Consider the following 19,090-nt stretch of genomic DNA (forward strand, 5'->3'; position numbering starts at 1 on the left):
TCCGATATAGAATGCAGATGTCGCAGTGGCAGCTTAACGTCACCACTGCACCACACGCCTGCCCCTGCTGTGGGCATTTTGTGTGCGACAGGTTATTTCAGTTGTGGAGCTGGAGAGCTGTCACCATAGAGTATCGGCTCACTAAAGCTTCAGAAAGACTAAGTTCAAATCAAAAATGAATTTCTTTGTGTGAAAGGTAGCTGTTCTGCTCATTTGCATGTACCTCCCCCACTCTGTGGGATATACCTAAACCCTCAAGTTATGAGAAATCATGTCAGAAAAAGGTTTTCTTTAAAGATAGGTGGGTTGTGGGCTGGAGGACAAAGAACCGACAGAGGAATAGCTCTTGTTTCTAATTCACGGGGTTTCTGTTGAGTGGGGTGACTAATAATATTAGTTGAGTTAGTAATAATCTGATCACCATGGCATGGGAGGAGGAGATACTATTTTAGGGATCATTTTGATAATGGACTTAATAATGAGACATCACAGATAGCAAGTTTCTTTTGTATTCATGGGGGAGTGCATATATCAGTGGCGTATTTCTTCCCGAAAGTATAGAATTCTTCGTTCTACAGCAATTATCTTTGCCCCCTCTGATTTTAATTACATCTTTACACTTTGAACAGTTCTATAAAATTATAAGAGGGTTTCTTCAGTTCATGATTGGCAGCTACATGACATGTAGACATACTGCATTAACATGCTTTGATAAAAAAGCAAATAATAGATGATTTTAGAAACTTAGGCATTTGTATTCTCTTTCCTGTACCAGATTCTCTGAGACATCTTGCACTTTTAGGGTAGTTTTTTTTTTTCTTTAATTCTGACTTGGAAGAGCTATCACAGATCAGACATTTGAATTGGATCTGAGGTCTGGACACTGAGTGGCTGCCGACGGCACAGAGGGCAGTGTCACTGTGCGTCCTTTCCACTCCGCAGACAGGGCCGGGTGGGAGGGCATCTGCAGAGGGGGAGCCGCGGACGTTTTACTGCTCACAAGCTCCAGGCTTGCCCCTAGGGCAGGCCCACGTGGAGGTCTGCGGCTTTTAACCGTCCTTGACTGCGCCGTCTGAGCGTGCCCCTGCCTCTCTGAGTGCCCAGCTCTCTATCCCGAGCCCCTGCATCTGTGCACAGCCTCATTCCTGTTGTGAAGAAATGAAGTGAAAATAATGCCGGTGCCCCAGCAGAGGATTTGAAACTTTGTCCTAGGTCAGTTTTCGTTGACAGCGGGCCCTGATAGCATGTGAAAATGAACCTCGCAGGGCAACACGTGGCAACTGCCAGGAGCTGGAGTCGGGGTGGGGGGGTTCGCACCGTACTGCCAGCACGTGTTTCAGGCATGTGTGTTTGCTTGCAGGCTTTGTCCAAAGTTACAGGCTTTGCATTTTGAAGACGCAGCTTGTTTACTGTTTCTATGTTGTACGTAAGTCTGAGCTAGGTGAGCAGACATACCTGAGTAAAAGTAACCAAAAGCTGTAGCTACACCCGGGGTGTTACCGGGTCCTGCTTTCTTTGCCAGATTCGGAGTTGGCCAAATAGATTCTTCCACTCTCTGCAGCTCTTTGAAGTGAATGGAAATGGGAGAGTGCGCACAGCAAGGTCTGTCTCGCAGCTGCTGTCTCACAGCGCTCGCCATTACCTACACCTACATGCCTTTCACTTGGGACTGTGTCTGCCACACGTCTCCGCCCTGCACAAGACATCCGAAGGCTGCTTGGCCTCAGAAGGCCTTTCTCTTAGAGCTCCGCCTTGTGAGCCCAAACCCACTGCCTCCTGCGAACGCCTGGACCTGACCGCTGCTCAGCCTGCCAGTCTGCTGGCTTCTGCTGGTTCCTTTGTTGCGTTTCTCCTTGTCGGGCCTCCTGGAGATGTTCTACACAGCCCCAGTCTGTGTTGCATCGCCCCAGTCTGACAGGGACTAAGTCTGCCTGGCTCATCTCAGGGTCAGCTCACCAGCCTCCCTGTGCCTCCCAGGGCGAGTGGGACGAGTGGGAAGGAAGGGTGGCCGGTGTTGCCACCTCTGGACGAGTTCTGAGCTCTGTGTAATAGCAGTTTCAGACCCTGAAGTTGTTAGGGCTCCTAGCCAGCAGCCTGGAAAGAGAAATTAAACAGGAGCTAATTGGCCATAGCAAACTCTGCCAACCCTAGGTGTAATTTATTCCCTAAAACAATTCATAAATAGTTGAATGTTGTATTGAGTGGAAAGTACCTGTCAAAAATCGGTCATGAAGCAAATTAAATTGTAATCTGGCAAACTCACCCTCATCATGAACGCTAGTCATACCTGATTAATCGATTCGTTTCAGCAAGTCTTGCTGAGCCCCTCTGGGATGCCAGACACTCAGCTGGAGCTGGGGCTGAGGTGTATCAAGTGTGGCTCTTGGAAAGCGCATAACAGGTTGAAAAACGGACTCGTAGGTCCCTGCAGTCTGAAGTGAGGACTGGCACAGTGCAAGCGTGTGAGATGTCCTGTGCGTGTGCCGAGCAGGAGTGGGGTCATTTCCAGCACAGAGGACACCTGTGGCTGCAGTGGGGGTGGGAAGACGAGACGCTGAGAGTCCCTGAAGAGGAAGAAGCAAGTGGACTACTCTCTCAGAGACTGTTGTTCTCTGTTCATTCTAAATGTGAGAAGTTGTGAAAAATCTATACAAGTGAGCCTACAGTAACTGTCAGCAGGTGCCAAGGAAGAAGCAGAGTGACTTCAGAGTGAACCTGGCAGTGTCGAAGTCTTTTATTTCTTCCTTGATGGGAGACACCCTTTCAGCCACTTGGCTCTGGGCAAGGGAAGGATCTGTGTGTTAACGTCAGTCCTGTGTTTCTGAATTCCTGATATGAGTGAACGATCATGATTGGCAAGTTTGAAACATCCAGGGCAGACTGCCATGCAAGAAAACACTAATCAATTTAAGCCAAGCTAATAAGATTATAAATTACTTATTACTGTCCAAGTACTCTTGAAAATAATTATTCTTTCAATGTTTTTATTAGTTTATTTGTGCAGATGCTGGGACCAAACTAGCTGAATCGACAATCCTGAGCAAGCAGATGATAGCCTCCGTACCTGGGGTAAGTCCTAACCGAGTTAATCGTCAGCAGTTTCATGTTTCATTTAACATGGTTAAGAGTGTAGGCTTTCGCCTTGTATCTGGGTTTGAGGCCTGGCATTTACAAGCTGTGTGATGTTCAGAAGGTTGTTTAGTCCAAGATTCTTTGATTTGTTTCATCTGTAGAATGCGATATAACAGGGCGTAATGCATAGGTCAGACTGGACAAGACAGTATCTATAAAGCATATTAGCACAATGCCGGTCTGTATAGTAAGTGTCACCCGTTAAACGTAGTCTTGGCAAACATGAACTTACTCTTAACAAACATTACCTTGGATATTTTAGTTATTTTCAATATTCTGCAATAGTAATTATTATATAAGGAATGTCTGTGCTTAAATCTTCACCCATATTTTAGACTATTTTTATAATAGATCTCTGGGAATAAAATTCCTAGATTGTGCTTTTTAAAGGATTCCTTAAAATATCTATTTATTTTCATTTGAAAGGCAGAGAGATAGAGAAAGGCAGAGAGAGAGAGAGATCTCCCGTGCCCTGGTTCATTCCTTAATGCTTGCAACAATCAGGAGCCAAGAACTCAATCTGAGTTTCCCACGTGGGTGTGTGGGGCCCAAGGACTTGAGCGTCCGCTCTGCTTCCCGGAGCGCATCAGCAGGAAGTGGAGCAGGAAGTGGAGCTAGGACTGAAACCCAGGCTCTCGGGTGTGGGCTACGGTGTCCCGGTGACAACTGCTGTGCTGGTGCCCGCCACTGACGTCGCGCAGTGCGAGGTGCTGTGACGTGAAATCCAGGAGCAGTGACAACGCAGAAGCGGTCTGGTCTGTTGTTTGTTCACACTACATTTACATCAGTATTCTGATTGATAGAGGAGGGCGACTTCCTCTGCAGTCTGCTGGTGGTTAGGGAAAGAGACGAAAACACGCTCCATGGAGGCTCTCCTGGGCCAGCTCTAGAAGAATGTATTTCTTCTACTGTCATTCCATTGGCTAGAACTCAGTCCCATAACCAGCTCAACATTTGCTATCTGTGCGGTAACTAAAAAACAACAGACCTAACATATACAATGTTTATTGAAATCAGGAAGTGAAAGACAAACATTCCAGCAGGCACAAAAAAAAATCGATAGTCAAAAGATTGACACAGGTATAGACAGAGCAGTGAGCACTGGGCAAAGAGCGGTGAGGCATTCAAAACAAACTTCCTCCCTCACCTGATCAGTGAATTGTGAATCAACATAACATATAAAAATTAAAATTAGCTAGCAAATCATCCCATTTCTTATTTCTATTTTTAATTCGCTTTACTGAGGTATGATGTACTTACAGAAGGCTGTATTCTTTGACGGGCACAGTTTGATGAGTTTGTTGATCAGTGTGAACCTGTGACACCATCACCACAATCTATGCCACAAGCGTGTCCACCATCACCAAAGCGTCCTCCTACCTTGTTTATTTATTATAAAAAACTTCACGTGGTGTTTACTCATGCTTGATCATAACAATACAGTATTGCTAACCACAGGCTCTTTGGTACCCAGATCTCTGGGATCTGTTTATTCTGAATTCCTGAAACCTTGTGCCACTTGACTGGTACCTTCTCCCTTCCCCATCCCCCCAGCAGATTTTGCTTGATGATTAAACTTGATAGTGAAGTGAAGCAAGCGTTCTTTTAAACTACTGGTGGCAGTGAAACCTACCTGGCTGAAGGCTGTTTGACAGTCTGCTTCAAGAAATATATTCCAGAAAAGAAATGTTGTGCATAAAGATTTATGTACAAGATATTTATTAAAGCATCATTTAAACTAGCAAAATCATATTGTAAGCAAACTGACTATCCAAGGTTAGATGTTGTTTAAATAAAATAGGCTGCATCCATGAGATGGACTCTTACGGCTTTCAAATCAAAGTTCCTAAGAATATTTAGTTCACGGAAAGTGCCATGATTTAATTAAAAAGCATGTTAGAAAGAAGTTATCACAGTCTTATAAAAGAGCAAATCAATGTGTGTGTGTCATAGACACTAAAAAACTTGGAAGCAGTTTCCTTAGAAATGGAGAACAGGAATTAGGATTATGGTCATTTTAATTTTTTTAATAATTTGTGTCCTACTTTTCCACATTGAGCATGTGTTATTTTCACAGGGGTACTTGAAAAAGCTTGTGGAAAAAATGGGCTTTATTAAGTTTATCTTGGTGCAAACATGTTTGAAATCCATGTGTGTTTTTTCATGATACGCATTTCCCACGAACTTTTGGAGGACCCCTCATATAATCTAAAAACTGTAACTTTAAAAGCATCTAAATTTTGAGGAAGAACTGGCTATGAATTGCTTCAGTTCCTGTGTTTGAGGTCAGAATTATTTTCAAGCTCCTTTATGATAAGGTTTCCCATTGGAATGGGTGTGGGTCTTCTGACAGAGATGGGCTTGACTCCTTATATTTTGTTTTGTCAGTGACACAGGTTATACTCATGATTTTTAGAGTAAAAACAGCGGGGAGAGAAAGGAGACTGGAAATTATATGCTTTGTTTTCCAACTGCGGGCAGCACATTAAGATTCTCCTGACTGGGAAGTGGATTTTAAGGCTTTTACCAAATGTAGTTGCTGTCCCTGGAACAAAGTAGCTAGGTAATAGTCAATTTCTTACTCTCCTCTTTTGAGATTTAAACTTAAAAGACCAATGCGCCCTGTAGTTGTCGTTGGTGACATTTGCCTCGTTGAGATGGTATCAACTATTGCCAATGAAAGAAACAAATGCGCTTTCCAGAAATTTGAGAACAGAGGCTGCACTCCTATTTGCATGGCATGTGAAAGGTCAGAGAAAATGGAATAAATCGGGGGGAAATCCTTTCTTGCTCTCAAGGATTCATATTGCAAGAGCAAGAACACAATAAACCTTTTATAATTTCTTCACTTGATTTAAATTAAAGGAAGAAAACCTTAGAACGTATGAAACGCTGGGAAACGCTCTGACAGACGGCCAGTGGCCTTGTTCTGTTTGTTAGCCTGTCAGAGGAACTGACAGGCGTAACATTCTAGAAGAGCGAGGAGGTGATACAGTTCAGTGCTGTGCAGATTTCCATGAATATGGGAAAATGAGAGCCACTGGGTGAGCCAGTTAAGTATATAATGTTCCAGATTTTTCTAAAGAAAGCCAAGAGAGGCCTTTAGCATAGTATTCATAATGGCTTCAAAGACTGCCCGCTTTTGATCCACTTTATACCCAGCCTGATGTGTGGGTTCTCTCACACAGCTTTGATGCAGCGGCTTGTCTGTGCATTTGGCTTTGCCTTTTTTTTTTTTTTATAATCCTAAATTTGCCACATTGCCCTGAGGGAGCAGGTTGGTGTTGTTTAATAACCGACAAGACAAGCGTGCCTTTCTTTGCCTTTAATATTCCTCAAACACACTTGGAGTGCGTGGGGAAGACGAACATTTCATTTCTTTCTTTTATTTATCCCTGGCAAGACCTTGACAAGAGCATATCCACCTAACAGTGCACCTGCTATGCGTAAGAGGCTGTAAGTCGCTTGACCATGAAAGTCTTTGACTCAGCGTCTGTGATGTTTGTTTACATTTGTTTTTAAAGTAGAGGCTCAGTATTGAGGCAGTCAAATTTGGTAGCACAAGATGTCCCCAGAGTGATAAAATATTACTGTTGTTTGGGGAGGATTCTAAGGAGTCTGACAACTAATGGCATTATACGGGCTGAATCTTTGTATGAAGGATAAAAACAAGCAAACAAAAATCAACTCAATTCTGCAGAGGAAAAGAACTGAACCCTGTTTCCCATCGGCCTCCACCGTTTTCTTTGCTGTCCATCACAAGTCTTTTGTATCAGTCTCTGTCCGAGTGTGTGCAGACAGTCACAGACTGCGATGAGAGTAGGGGAGTGCATCCGGAATCCAGGAAGTGAAGCACCTCTGAAGCGGGGGTGAGACGGTCCCTGCGGGCAGGACAGAGTGCAGCTGTGACGTGCCGTGTCCTTGTGTTGCAGTGTGGCACGGCGGCCATGGAGTGTGTGCGGCAGTACATCACGGAAGTGCTGGACTTCACTGCAGACATGCACACCCTGACCAGACTGAAGGTGAGACGGCTCCTGTCTGCTCAGCTCCTAGGGCCACGGAGGAGTAAGCTGACTGCATAGGAACTTGTGGCCATCTGGGGAGGCAGCTGTAGTCCTATTGAATAAACCCCTATCTTGGACTCTGAGAAAAAAAAAAAACAGTCCTGCAAACCAGGTAGAAGCGAGGCAAAGGGTATTCACGTGGCACCAGCTTATGCACACGCTTTACTTGGGCCATTTCTTCAATTCTCAGGTGCTCCTGTGAAGATGTTATCCCCACTTTACAAATGTAGAAACTGAGGCGTGGGCGCCTACAGTAATGTGCTCAAGGTCACCCACTAAGAAGTGCTGGAGTCAAGGTCGAACCTGAGACTAATGTGACTCCCATGCCACTCTCTTTTCACCACCCACATGATGTCATTTAACTACTTGGGCCTCCATTCCCTCATTGGCAAAACCAGCCTGTCATATCCAGCTCGCCCCCTGTTGCAGGCTTGATGGAAATGGCGTATGGGGAGAGACTTCCATGAGCGGCAGCACGCTGTGCAGATGTAGGCCATCACTGCTTTTATCTGTGCCAGGCTGTCTTCTTCAAGACAATTATGAAAGGAAGGAGAGAGAACAAAACCTAACTTGCACATGGACAAAGTCTCCATGAGGCTGATGAGTCTATCGGTGGTTTTGCTAGGTGGAATGAATTGCTGACTCAGAGCCATGTCCCTGCCGCAATCCCACTGGGGAGTTCAGAGATTAGTCGTAGCAGGGATTTGAAGAAGATACACAGAACAGCCAAATGGAACCTAGCTCTAAATGACAACTTTAAAAAAAAAAAATGTAGGGGCCAGCACTGTGGTGCAGTGGGTTAAGCCTCCACCTGCAGTGCCGGTGTACATATGAGCACCAGATCAAGACCCAGCTGCTCTACTTCTTCTTTTTTTTTTTTTTTGGCAGGCAGAGTTAGACAGTGAGAGAGAGAGAGACAGAAAGGTCTTCCTTCTGTTGGTTCACCCCCAAATGGCTGCTACGGCTGGCGCGCTGCACTGATCCGAAGCCAGGAGCCAGGTGCTTCGTCCTGGTCTCCAATGCGGGTGCAGGGCCCAAGCACTTGGGCCATCCTCCACTGCCTTCACGGGCCACAGCAGAGAGCTGACCTGGAAGAGGACCAACTGGGATAGAATCTGGCGCCCCAACTGGGACTAGAACCCGGTGTGCTGGCGCCGCAGGCGGAGAATTAGCCTAGTGAGCCGCGGCGCTGCCCCCGCTGCTCTACTTCTGATCCTGCTTCCTGCTGATGCAGCTGGGAAAGCAGTGGAAGATGGTCCAAGTTCTGGGGCCCTGCCCCCACGTGAGAGACCTGGAGGAAGCTCCTGGCTCCTGGCTTCGGGCTGGCCCAGTCCTGGCCATTGCAGCCATTTGGAGAGTGAACCATGGATGGAACATCTCTCTCTCTCTCTCTCTCTCTCTCTTCTCTCTGTATTTCTGTGTTTCAAATAAATAAATAAATCTTAAAAAATTATTTATTATTTGAAAGGCAGAGTGACGGAGACAGAGAGGGAGAGACAGCGGGGTGGGGTTTGTGGAGGAGATAACTTTTCATTTACTGGTCCACTCCCCAGATGCACACAACGGCTAGGGCTGGGCCAGGCTGAAGCCAGGAGCCTGAGATTCTATCTGGGTCTCCCCATGGGAAGCAGGGACCCAAGTAGCTGGACCTTCCCAGGTGCATTAACAGGAGCTAGATCAGAAGCAGAGCAGAGAGACTGCGATGGCGGGAAGGTCCCGAGGCTGAGGACGTCGGATTTGAATCAGCCCCAGCGCAGGTTCAAGTTCCCCCGCCCACTCCTTTGAGCTTCTCAATAAAGGACTTTGACCTCAAAAAAAAAAAAAAAAAAAAAAAAAGAAGAAGAAGAAGAAGAAGCAGAGACTCAAGCCAGTATTCCAGTATGAGATGCTGGCATTCCAAGTGGCAACTTCATCCACAATGCCAGCTCCGAAATGACACCTTTAAAAAAATTTTTTATTAGTTATTTGATAGGCAGAGTTAGAGGGGGCACCTGCTGGTTCCCTCCCCAAATGGCTGCAATGGCCAGCGTGGCGCCAGGTCAAAACCAGGAGCCAGGAGCTTCTTCCTGGTCTCCTGTGTGGGTGCAGCGGCCCAAAGTTTTGAACCATCCTCTGCTGCTTTCCCAGGCACATTAACAGGGAGCTGGATAGAAATGGAACAGTTGGGGCTTGAACTGGCACCCATATGGGACACTGGCAGTGCAGGCAGTGGCTTAACCCACTATATCACAATGCTGGCCCCAATAAATGACAGCATGACAGCTTTTTGAGAAACAGGAAGCTAGTGATCCCAGAAGTTCGCAAACCAAATGTGTTCAGGTTGTCCCTGAACTCAGTTTTCTCTGTTTAGAAATAAGAGTGCTTCCTGGCGAATAAGAGTACTTCAAAAAGTTCTTTACACATTTAAAGATAAGCTTATTTTGGAACAAAACTGTTTGCCTCGATACATTCAAGAGGTCCTCAAAACTTTCATGGAAAATGCATATTATGAGAAATCAATGTGTGAATTTCAAAACTTTTTTCCACAAAAATAAGCTTATCTTTCTCTTTTTTAAAGATTTATTTTAATTATTGAAAGGCAGAGTTAGCCAGAGAAATATCTTCTATCTACTTGTTCACTCTCCAGATGGCCACAAAGCAGGGCCGGCTGTGGAAGCTAGGAGCCGGCAGCTCCATCTGGGTCTCCCATGTGGGTTGGGCCACTTGGGCTATCTCCCCGTTGCTTTCCCAGTTGTGTTAGGAGGAACTGGATGGGAAGTGGAGCAGCTGGGACTTGAACCAGTGCTCCTATGGGAGGCTGGAATGCCAGCATCACAGGCAATGGGTTAACTCGCTGTGCCACAATGCTGGCCCCAGAATTATCTCTTAATTCTATTTTTTCTGTTAACTTTTTGGATCACCTCGTAAGTGCTAGGATGGGAGGTATAGTCCAACTTTACTAGCATCTTATGATCTCTACACCCGGTGATTTCTCAGAAAGCCCCTCTGCCATTCAGTCGTATGCTGGCTACCGATTGTTGGATCTGTTTCCCACACGTAAATGCAAACAGAAACATTTTGAGCTTGTTTTGGAGACACTGTTGAAAATAGTGAGAAGGATCCATGGTGATCAAAGGGATCGGGACTGCAGACATTAGCCAGTCCTCTGACTTTGTTAGGAGAGGCCATGTGGCAAGGGGCTTATCCGAGGCCACATGACTACTTAGGACAGAACAGGGTCTAGAACCTAGTTTTCAACTTCCGGTTCAGTGCTTTTCCCCACTAAGCCACACTGAAAGAGAATGCCTTCAAAGTTCAGTCAACAAGTATGCCTTGAGCACCACAGTGTGCCTGGCACTATTCTAGGCATCGGAGTTGCAGTGATGAGCAAAAACAGATATGAGAGCTGCCTTATTTAATTTATAGTCTGGTAACCAAAGCCAAATTTAACAAGCACTTCTCACAAACCAAAGTAAAATCGGAACTCATGATTGCTCTGAAGAAGGGGTAGCTAGCAGCATGGACGTAGTCAGGGAGCTCGGAGAACACTTCTCTGTGGGCAGGAGTTGGAACCTGAACCACGGCAGGAACGACATTTCCGGCAGAGGGAGCCTCAGTGGCTTGGAGCTCGCGGAGCCGGTGTAGCTGGAGCCCAGGGCGAGGGGCCACGATGCAGAGGTCCTGCTGGCTTTATAGGTCATCCTAAGGAACAGCCCCCCTTATCCTAAGAGCGATGGCAAGCAGCTGAAGAAGCCTCAGCAGGTTGTGTGCTTCACTGGGTGAAAGGAAGCGGGGTGAGAGCCACCCTGGTCTTTTAAAAGAGTGGCCAGTGCGTCTGCCACGGTTGCACAATGGCGTCTGGTTTTGTAGAGTCACATGAAGACGTGCTCCCAGCCTTTGCATGAAGATACCTTCGGTGGACATCTCAAAGTCGGCCTGGCGCAGATCGCAGCCATGGAGATCTCCCGGGGCAACCACAGAGATAACAAGGCTGTGACCCGCTATCTGCCGTGGCTCTATCACCCTCCTTCTGCAATGCAGCAAGGGTAAGACCCTCACCGTTCCAGGAGCTAAGTTCAATAAGGCGGGAGGGGCTCAGCCAGAGCGAACGGCTACCTTGGAGGTCTGTGAGCGTGCGATGCGATTGGGTGGTGTATTTGTCTGGTTTCCATGACTCTAAGGAAAGAGCTGAGGCTGGGTACTTTATAAAGAAAAGGGGTTTATTTGGCCCACAGTTCGGGAGCCTCAGGGGTATGGTGCTGGCTTCTGCTCCTTTCTGACGAGCACCTGCTAATGGTTGGCATCACAGCTGGAGGAGTGTCTGCAGGAGGCAGAGACCCCGTGGCCAGACAGGAAGCCAGACTGGCGAACGTGGTCTTAGAATGACCTTCGTCCCTTCCAAAGGTGTGCCCCCTGTGACCTCCCACCAGTCTCCACCTCAAAGGTCCCACCAACTCAACACTGCTGTGCTGAGGACCAAGCCTCCTGGGAGCTTGAACCCTGGGAGGACAGGCCACATCCAAGCCTCGGCAGGGAGGAAGTGGAAGCATCTTACTTGCTGAGCTGCAGCCCTTTGGGACTTGCTGCCGGTAAAGGAAACTCGCCCTCGTACAAAGCCTCCGTCGTCCTGGGGAACAGCCAACACTTAGAGCTTGGAGCGCCCAGCTCTTAATTCCACTCAATAAATGCATGGGTCCACACTGAGTACTCCGTGCCCTCTGCCTCCAAGCAGCTTAAATTCCAGCAAGAGAAAAAGCAATAGCAGGGGTGAAACGGGATGCGAGGAGGTACAAGCCTCTGATCCTGTCTCAGGGAGGCTAAAGGGAGGGCACTGCGCCAGTTTGCTCCGTCTCAGAGTAGGCTTGGGCCTGCCCTTGTGCCTGGTGGGCCTTCCCAGCTAAAGGCGCAGTTTAGAGTGGGCCGTGAGAAGGGCGGAGGAGAAAGTTATTGGTGAACAGGAAAATGTGTGCCTGTGTGTTACGTCTTCTCCTCTGCCACCTCCCCGCTAGCAGATGTCAGACAGGAACTTTCTTTTAAAAAATATTTATTTTTATTTTATTTGAAAGAGAGAGATCACCCACCTACTGGTTCAGCACCCCAGTGCCTACAATGGCAAAGCCTGGCCCACATGGAGGCCGGGGCCTAGAACTCATTCCAGTTCTCCCACGGGGGTGGCAGGGACCCACGTGCTAGAGCACTCACTGCTGCCTCTCAGTGTGCACATCCGCAGGAACCTGGACTCAGAAGTGGAGTCTGGATTCAAACTCAGGCACTCGGACGGGGCACGTGGGCATCCCAGGGGGTGTGTTACTGCTGCACCAGCCCCCACGCCCAGGGAAGAACTTCGTAAGAGCAGAAAGGAGAGTTTAGAGCCGCTGAGCTCAGAGGCAGGTGCACTCACTCTGGGTCACTGAGGCCTGCTCGCTCTTTGTTCAGGAAGCTAAGACCCAGGGTTAGATCGGACAGCAAGGAAAAGAGTAACTCATTTGGATGTGTGGTGTTTGGTTTTCTGCGGTTGCCGGCAGGGCTGCACTTTTGTCTCTTCCCCCTGTACACACTGGTTGGGCGCCCGGTGGAATGGAGAACAGGAACTCACCGTTAATCCCCCTTCTCCTGTAGACCTAAGGAATTCATCGAGTGTGTCTCCCACATCCGGCTGCTGTCCTGGCTGCTGCTGGGCTCCCTCACTCACAATGCGGTGTGTCCAAACTCCTCTTCCCCCTGCCTCCCCATACCTCTGGACGCGGGATCCCACATTGCAGACCACCTGATTGTGATCCTGATTGGATTCCCAGAGCAATCAAAGGTAAGTGATTTCTGTAAGATCAAGACCATGTACAACAGAATCGCTAATGGAGACCCTTATCAGCTAATTGTGTTTCTTCTGAGAAGAAATTGCATCTTATCACTTGCCTCCTGTGGAGGTTAGAAAAGCAACTTTGTGCTAATGCTTTATTTTAAGTTGTTTAAATTCACAGACTGTCTTTTCCCCCTTGGATTGTCTTCCTTTTATGAAGATAAATTATGAAGGCAAGCACGAGTTGGATTCCTAGGCATTGCTGTCTCAAAATAGTGAACAGACATAAAAGGCTAGAAAAATAATAAAAATTTTGTGATCGGTTTTCAGAACCAAAGATGAAGTGGAGGGAAAGTTTGCCCCCGTTTAATGTCTTCATGCACTTTGCAAGTCACATCTCTGGAGATGCATGAAGATGTGAAATGAAAACAAGAAGGCTGGTTGGAAGCTCACCAAGGCACAGAGTATAATCACCTCCTCAGGGACGCTCTAAAACTGTAGTGACAGGTGCTGTGCTTGAGGGAGTAAAGAAACCCCAGGCAGGCATCAGTCATGAACTTGTATAAGCAAACCAGACACAGCGGTTCTTGCCAGCTACGAGGAGCCACGCGCCCTTGCCAGAGCTTCACCAAGTCCTGGCATGTTAGGAGCTCCCAGTGCATTTTGGGACAACTGATTTAGGCCAGAGGAAGCTGACTGTGAATAAAATCGAGCGCCCATCCAAATGACCTGCATGGTGTTAGCAGAAGGAACTAGGCAGTCACTTCCTAACATTGCCGCCCAGGTATTTTTCTAATTAATATTTTATTTATTTTTTTGAGATAACATTTTTAATTTACATTATAGTCAAAGGCTTACTGGTTCCATTAAATAAAAAGTTCAAACAATAAAAAGTAAAAAGACCACAGCCCCGCAGGAAAATAGGCAAGGACTGTCCACAGTGATCAAAGGAAAAGCTGTTCAACTTCACTCATATAAAGTTAATTTTTAAAATAGTCACAAGATCATTAAAACTATAGTAGCATATAATTCCTGCTGATTTGTTTGACAAAGATTTAAAGCAAAGTTTGATAAAAAGATTGTGTTTGCAGCAAAACTGTATTTCATTTCTTGACTCTGGACTTGTCATGTGATGGCCTGAAACAATTACTCCACTTCTCTGAGCTTCAGTTTTTCGTCTGGAGAATCCAAGGGCTGGTGGATGGCAAGACCTTAGCACTGTGCCTGGCTGGCGGTCGGCACTCACTCAACTCATGCTAGTTCCCCGCCCCCGGGGTGACCCTCTCCGCCCACTGCTCCCACTCTCAGCAGTGTGGGCACTGGGCACTGGCCAGGGCTGTCCCCTGAGTCCCTCACTTGCTCCTAACTCCAGCTCTACGGAAGAGGCTACTGTGACCCCATCACCCCATTTAAGAGACAAGGACGTGAACTCAGCTGGGAGGCAGGCAATTCCTGCCGGTGTGGTGTGGGAATGGGAGCATCACTTGATGGAAGCACCAGGGGCTGGGCAGAGGGGTCCCGCAGGCAGGTGCACTCCCCGCGAAGAGCTGCTCTGTTCCCCAAGCACACGGCCCCGACCCAGGGAAGAGCAGACCTTGTGGAGGTGGTGAATCCTGGGTCTGTACTCAAACTCCTGGAGCACTGGCTGTGCTCCCGGCAGGGCTGGAGCTGCTGGCCCGGGGAGGGCCGGCTCCGGGGGCGCCCCAGCCCAGCCACAGCGACACCTGCCCTCCTCCTCACCTGCCAACCTCCTCACCTGTCCCCTCCTCACCTGCCCTCCCCCTCACCTGCCCTCCCCCTCACCTGCCCTCCTCACCTGCCCCCTCCTCCCCTGCCCCCTCCTCCCCTGTCCTCCTCCTCACCTGCCCTCCTCCCCTGCCCTCCTCCCACCTGTCCTCCTCCCCTGCCCTCCTCACCTGCCCCCTCCTCCCCTGCCCTCCTCCCCTGCCCTCCTCCCCTGCCCTCCTCACCTGCCCCCTCCTCCCCTGCCCTCCTCCCCTGCCCTCCTCCTCACCTGCCCTCCTCCCCTGCCCTCCTCACCTGCCCCCTCCTCCCCTGCCCTCCTCCCCTGCCCTCCTCCCCTGCCCTCCTCACCTGCCCCCTCCTCACCTGCCCTCCTCCCCTGCCCTCCTCACCTGCCCCCTCCTCCCCTGCCCTCCTCCCCTGCCCTCCTCCCCTACCCTAATCCTCACCTGCCAACCTCCTCACCTGTCCCCTCCTCACCTGCCTTCCTCACCTGCCCTCCCCCTCACCTGCCCTCCCCCTCACCTGCCCTCCTCCCCTGTCCTCCCCCTCACCTGCCCTCCTCCCCTGCCCCCTCCTCCCCTGCCCTCCTCCCCTGCCCCCTCCTCCCCTGCCCTCCTCACCTGCCCTTCTCCCCTGCCCCCTCCTCCCCTGCCCTCCTCCCCTGCCCTCCCCCCTCCCCTGCCCTCCTCCCCTGCCCTCCTCACCTGCCCTTCTCCCCTGCCACCTCCTCCCCTGCCCTCCTCCCCTGTCCTCCCCCTCCCCTGCCCTCCTCACCTGCCCTCCTCACCTGCCCTCCTCCCCTGCCCCCCTCCTCACCTGCCCCCTCCTCACCTGCCCCCTCCTCACCTGCCCCCTCCTCCCCTGCCCCCTCCTCCCCTGCCCTCCTCACCTGCCCCCTCCTCACCTGCCCCCCTCCTCACCTGCCCCCTCCTCCCCTGCCCTCCTCACCTACCCTCCCCCCTCCCCTGCCCCCTCCTCCCCTGCCCTCCTCACCTGCCCTCCTCCTTTCCAGACCTCCGTGCTGCATATGTGCTCCCTCTTCCACGCCTTCATCTTTGCTCAGCTGTGGACAGTGTATTGCGAGCAAAGTGCCGTCGCCACCAACGTGCAGAACCAGAATGAGTTCAGCTTCACGGCGATACTGACGGCGCTGGAGTTTTGGAGCAGGGTCACGCCCAGCATCCTGCAGCTCATGGCCCATAACAAAGTGGTGAGTTCTCGGAGAGGCGGATCTGCCAAGCGCTGCCAGTCCTCGCTGGTGCAGTGGTTTACAGACTGGGTGTAGGCTGACACCATGAGTCAGGGATTTGTTCTCTTGGGAGCTGGATGCCCGCTTCCTAGGAATTTCCATGGGAAGCAAAGCAAGCAGTAGTTCAAGTTGAGCATTTGGTCACTCTCGCTACCAACAGTACAGTGGAAACTTGAGAATTGCCAAGACAGTAGATTTTTACTTGTTCTCATAAAAAAAAAAGGTTCCTACACAAGGTCATGCAGATGTTAAATAACTTGATTTAGCCATTCCACAATGCATACTTAAATTAAAACATTATGCTGTACACCGTAGAGATATAAAGTCAAAGAAAACAGGAAATCAATTCAGTAAAAATTGTTGTTGTTTCTTCTGCCCGATGCCAAAAGAGTCCTGTGTAAAAGTGCTGCCTTCGGGAGTGTTCCAGAAAGAGAGTTAGGAGTGAAATTCATATTATTTTCAGATTCCCAAGTAATTTGGAAAATCCTTGGGCTGATGAGGTCATCTTTTGGGGGTCATTTCCAAGTTGACTGACCTCAGTTGTTCATTCTCCGTGCCCAAAGCCCGCTCACCCTTGCAGTTGCTCCTGTGAGCGTGTGGGCTCCCAAGCCTCCAACCCAGGGCCAGGGCCACTGCTCCCCTAAGGAGGGGCTGCTCACAGCTCCACTGGGAATGTCTGGAGTGTGGCTCACCAGAGCCCACTTCATGGCACAAGCGTGGGTTGGTCCTGTGGCGTCCAGAATGAAGGACACGCCAGGGGCATCTGCACAGGAGGCCCCTGGTTCCCTCGCTGTGTGGGAGGAGAATTCCCAGCAGGGCAAGCAGTAGCCAAGGTCTTGGCAGTGCCGTTCTTTTTTCTTTTTAAGAGTAATTTTATTTATTCGAAAGACAGAGTGACAAACAGGAGTGGTAGTGGGTAGATCTTCCAACAGCTGGTTCACTCCCCAAATGGCTGCACCAGGCCAACGCTAGGAACCAGGAACTCCCTCCATCCTGGTCTCCCACATGGGTGGCAGGGGCCCAAGCACTTGGGCCATCTTCTGCTGCTTTTCCATGTGCATTAGCAGGGAGCTGGGTTGGAAGTAGACCAGTGGGACTTGGACTGGCACTCCAGTATGGGATGTCGGCATCAAAGGCAGTGGCTGAACCTACTGTGCCACAGCGCTGGCCCCAGTGCAGTTCTTGTCTAATGGGAGCGAGGGACCTGAAGAATATCACAGTGACGTTTTAGTGCGCTCAGAATCCCTTTACTGCACTGTCCACCAGGGCAGCCACTCGGGATGTCTTTTGACTCACTGAATGTTAGTTTAAGAACTCTCTTCCTTCAGCTCCAGTTGGAATGGAGGTTATACAAGGGGTTTCAAATAGTTCATGGAAAATGCATAGTATGAGAAAACTATGCGTCAAAACTATGAGTCAAAAAAATGTTGACTCACTACCAATATTTTGAAGTGCTCGCACCTGTTTCCTTCAGCGAAGCATTTTTCTTTTCTTTAGAGAAGCAGGTATTATAAGGTAATTGTATATGCAGAGAGATGTTTTTATTTATTTTTAAATCTTTATTTATTTTCATTTTATTTGAAATACAAAGAGACAGAGAGACAGACAGAGGCAGACAGCCAGAGAGTCATCCACTGGTTCACGCCCCGGATGCCCAAAACGGCCAGAATTGGCCTAGTCAGTGCCATGAGCCTGGAACTCCGTGGGGTATCCCACATGAGTGGCAGGGGCACAGTGGCGTCATCGCCTGCTGCCACCCTGTGCGTTATCAGGAAGCTTGGGTCAGAAGTAGCTGGGACTTAAAAACCAGGCTCCCTGATATGGGAGGTGGGCGTCCCAAGCAGCGATTTAACCACTCTGTGGGATGCTTGCCTCCAGAGAATGCTGTGGTTAAATTTCAAGGAACCTTAGGAAGACATGCTGGGGCTCATGAAGGGTTCTGATTGCTATGGAGAGGTTTACTCCCCTAGATCTAGGACTGGGGGAGAACGTGGAAATCCAACAGCATACTCTGCTATTTTACAGACTGTGAAACCAGGACCTTGAACTTAAACTGCAGTTTAAAGATGTACTTCTAGGGCCGTTTCTGTGGTGCAGTGGGTTAAGCCACTGCCTGCGACACTGGCATCCCCGATCAGAGTGATGGTTTCAGCCCCAGCTACTGCGCTTCCTGCTGATGTGCTAGATAGACAGTGAAACACGGCCCAGGGACTTGGGCCCCCGTCACCTACGTGGGAGGCCTGGGTGGAGTTCCTAGCCCCTGGCTTAAGCCTGGTGCAACCCTGGCCATTTTGGCCATTCAGGAAGTGAACCAGCAGATGGAAGATTCTCTCTCTCTTTGTCTCTCCATCTCCCTCTGTCACTCTACCTTTCAAATAAATAAAATAAATCTTTTTGAAGAATTTCCTTCTATTGCCATTACCTTTTGATACCTAATCATTCTTGATACTCAAGTGTTACAACTGAGTTTGTTATGAGTCAGTTACATGCAAATGATGTCACAAATGAATTCAAATTAATTTTGTTCTGAGATTTTTGTCAGACCACATAAGCCAGTCTTATGAAAAGCAGAACAAAACCCTGGCCTTTAAAACAGCCTCCGGGATTCGTAGCCCCAGCGACTTCACCTGTCGTGTGCTTGCCGCTGTGCTAAGCGTGGCTGCCTCGTTCTGCGGAGCACAAAGTCCCGGAGTCGGCTCCGCAGTGCTTCAGGCAGCCCTTCCTGGTGCAGGAGCCGTGAGCCGGCTCCAGCTGGACGACGGGAAGGGAGAGAAGCTGTTTGTCCTCCGTGTGGCTCACGGTGAGGGCAGATTAGTGGGTTCACCCCGCAGCCCTGCGGAGGTGTAGAGGCGAGTGGATACCACTTGTGGTCCTTACGCGGGAAGGCCTCCTGGGTACTGGCTGTCGGACCTCTGTGGCTGCTGACTGGTTTGCAAGGTTTGCGTGTCACTGGGAGTGGGCTTGACTTTCCTGTTTGTTGTTTCAGATGGTAGAAATGGTGTGTCTCCATGTGATTAGTTTAATGGAGGCATTGCAAGAGTGCAATTCAACCATTTTTGTCAAGGTAGGAAAATTACGATTTTTACAGACCATTTCTTACTGCTAACAGCAAATCGCGGATTT

The 19,090-nt window shown here is 49.1% G+C and overlaps 1 protein-coding gene across 9 annotated transcripts in view; it reads left to right on the plus strand.

Annotated features, from left to right (window-relative positions):
• Positions 1-19,090, plus strand: part of UNC79 (unc-79 subunit of NALCN channel complex) — a 264,184-nt gene that overhangs the window by 232,429 nt on the left and 12,665 nt on the right. For all 9 annotated transcript variants that reach the window (XM_089322569.1, XM_089322574.1, XM_089322572.1 and 6 more), the window contains 6 exons: positions 2,992-3,069; positions 7,065-7,154; positions 11,046-11,221; positions 12,795-12,981; positions 15,731-15,928; positions 18,954-19,031. In XM_089322569.1, coding sequence (XP_089178695.1) covers positions 2,992-3,069; positions 7,065-7,154; positions 11,046-11,221; positions 12,795-12,981; positions 15,731-15,928; positions 18,954-19,031 — 807 coding nt within the window. The remainder of the gene's footprint in view (positions 1-2,991; positions 3,070-7,064; positions 7,155-11,045; positions 11,222-12,794; positions 12,982-15,730; positions 15,929-18,953; positions 19,032-19,090) is intronic.

This window comes from Oryctolagus cuniculus, chromosome 20 (genome assembly GCF_051225735.1).
Source record: "Oryctolagus cuniculus isolate XC-2025 breed Fujian yellow rabbit chromosome 20, ASM5122573v1, whole genome shotgun sequence".
Lineage (NCBI taxonomy): Eukaryota > Metazoa > Chordata > Mammalia > Lagomorpha > Leporidae > Oryctolagus > Oryctolagus cuniculus.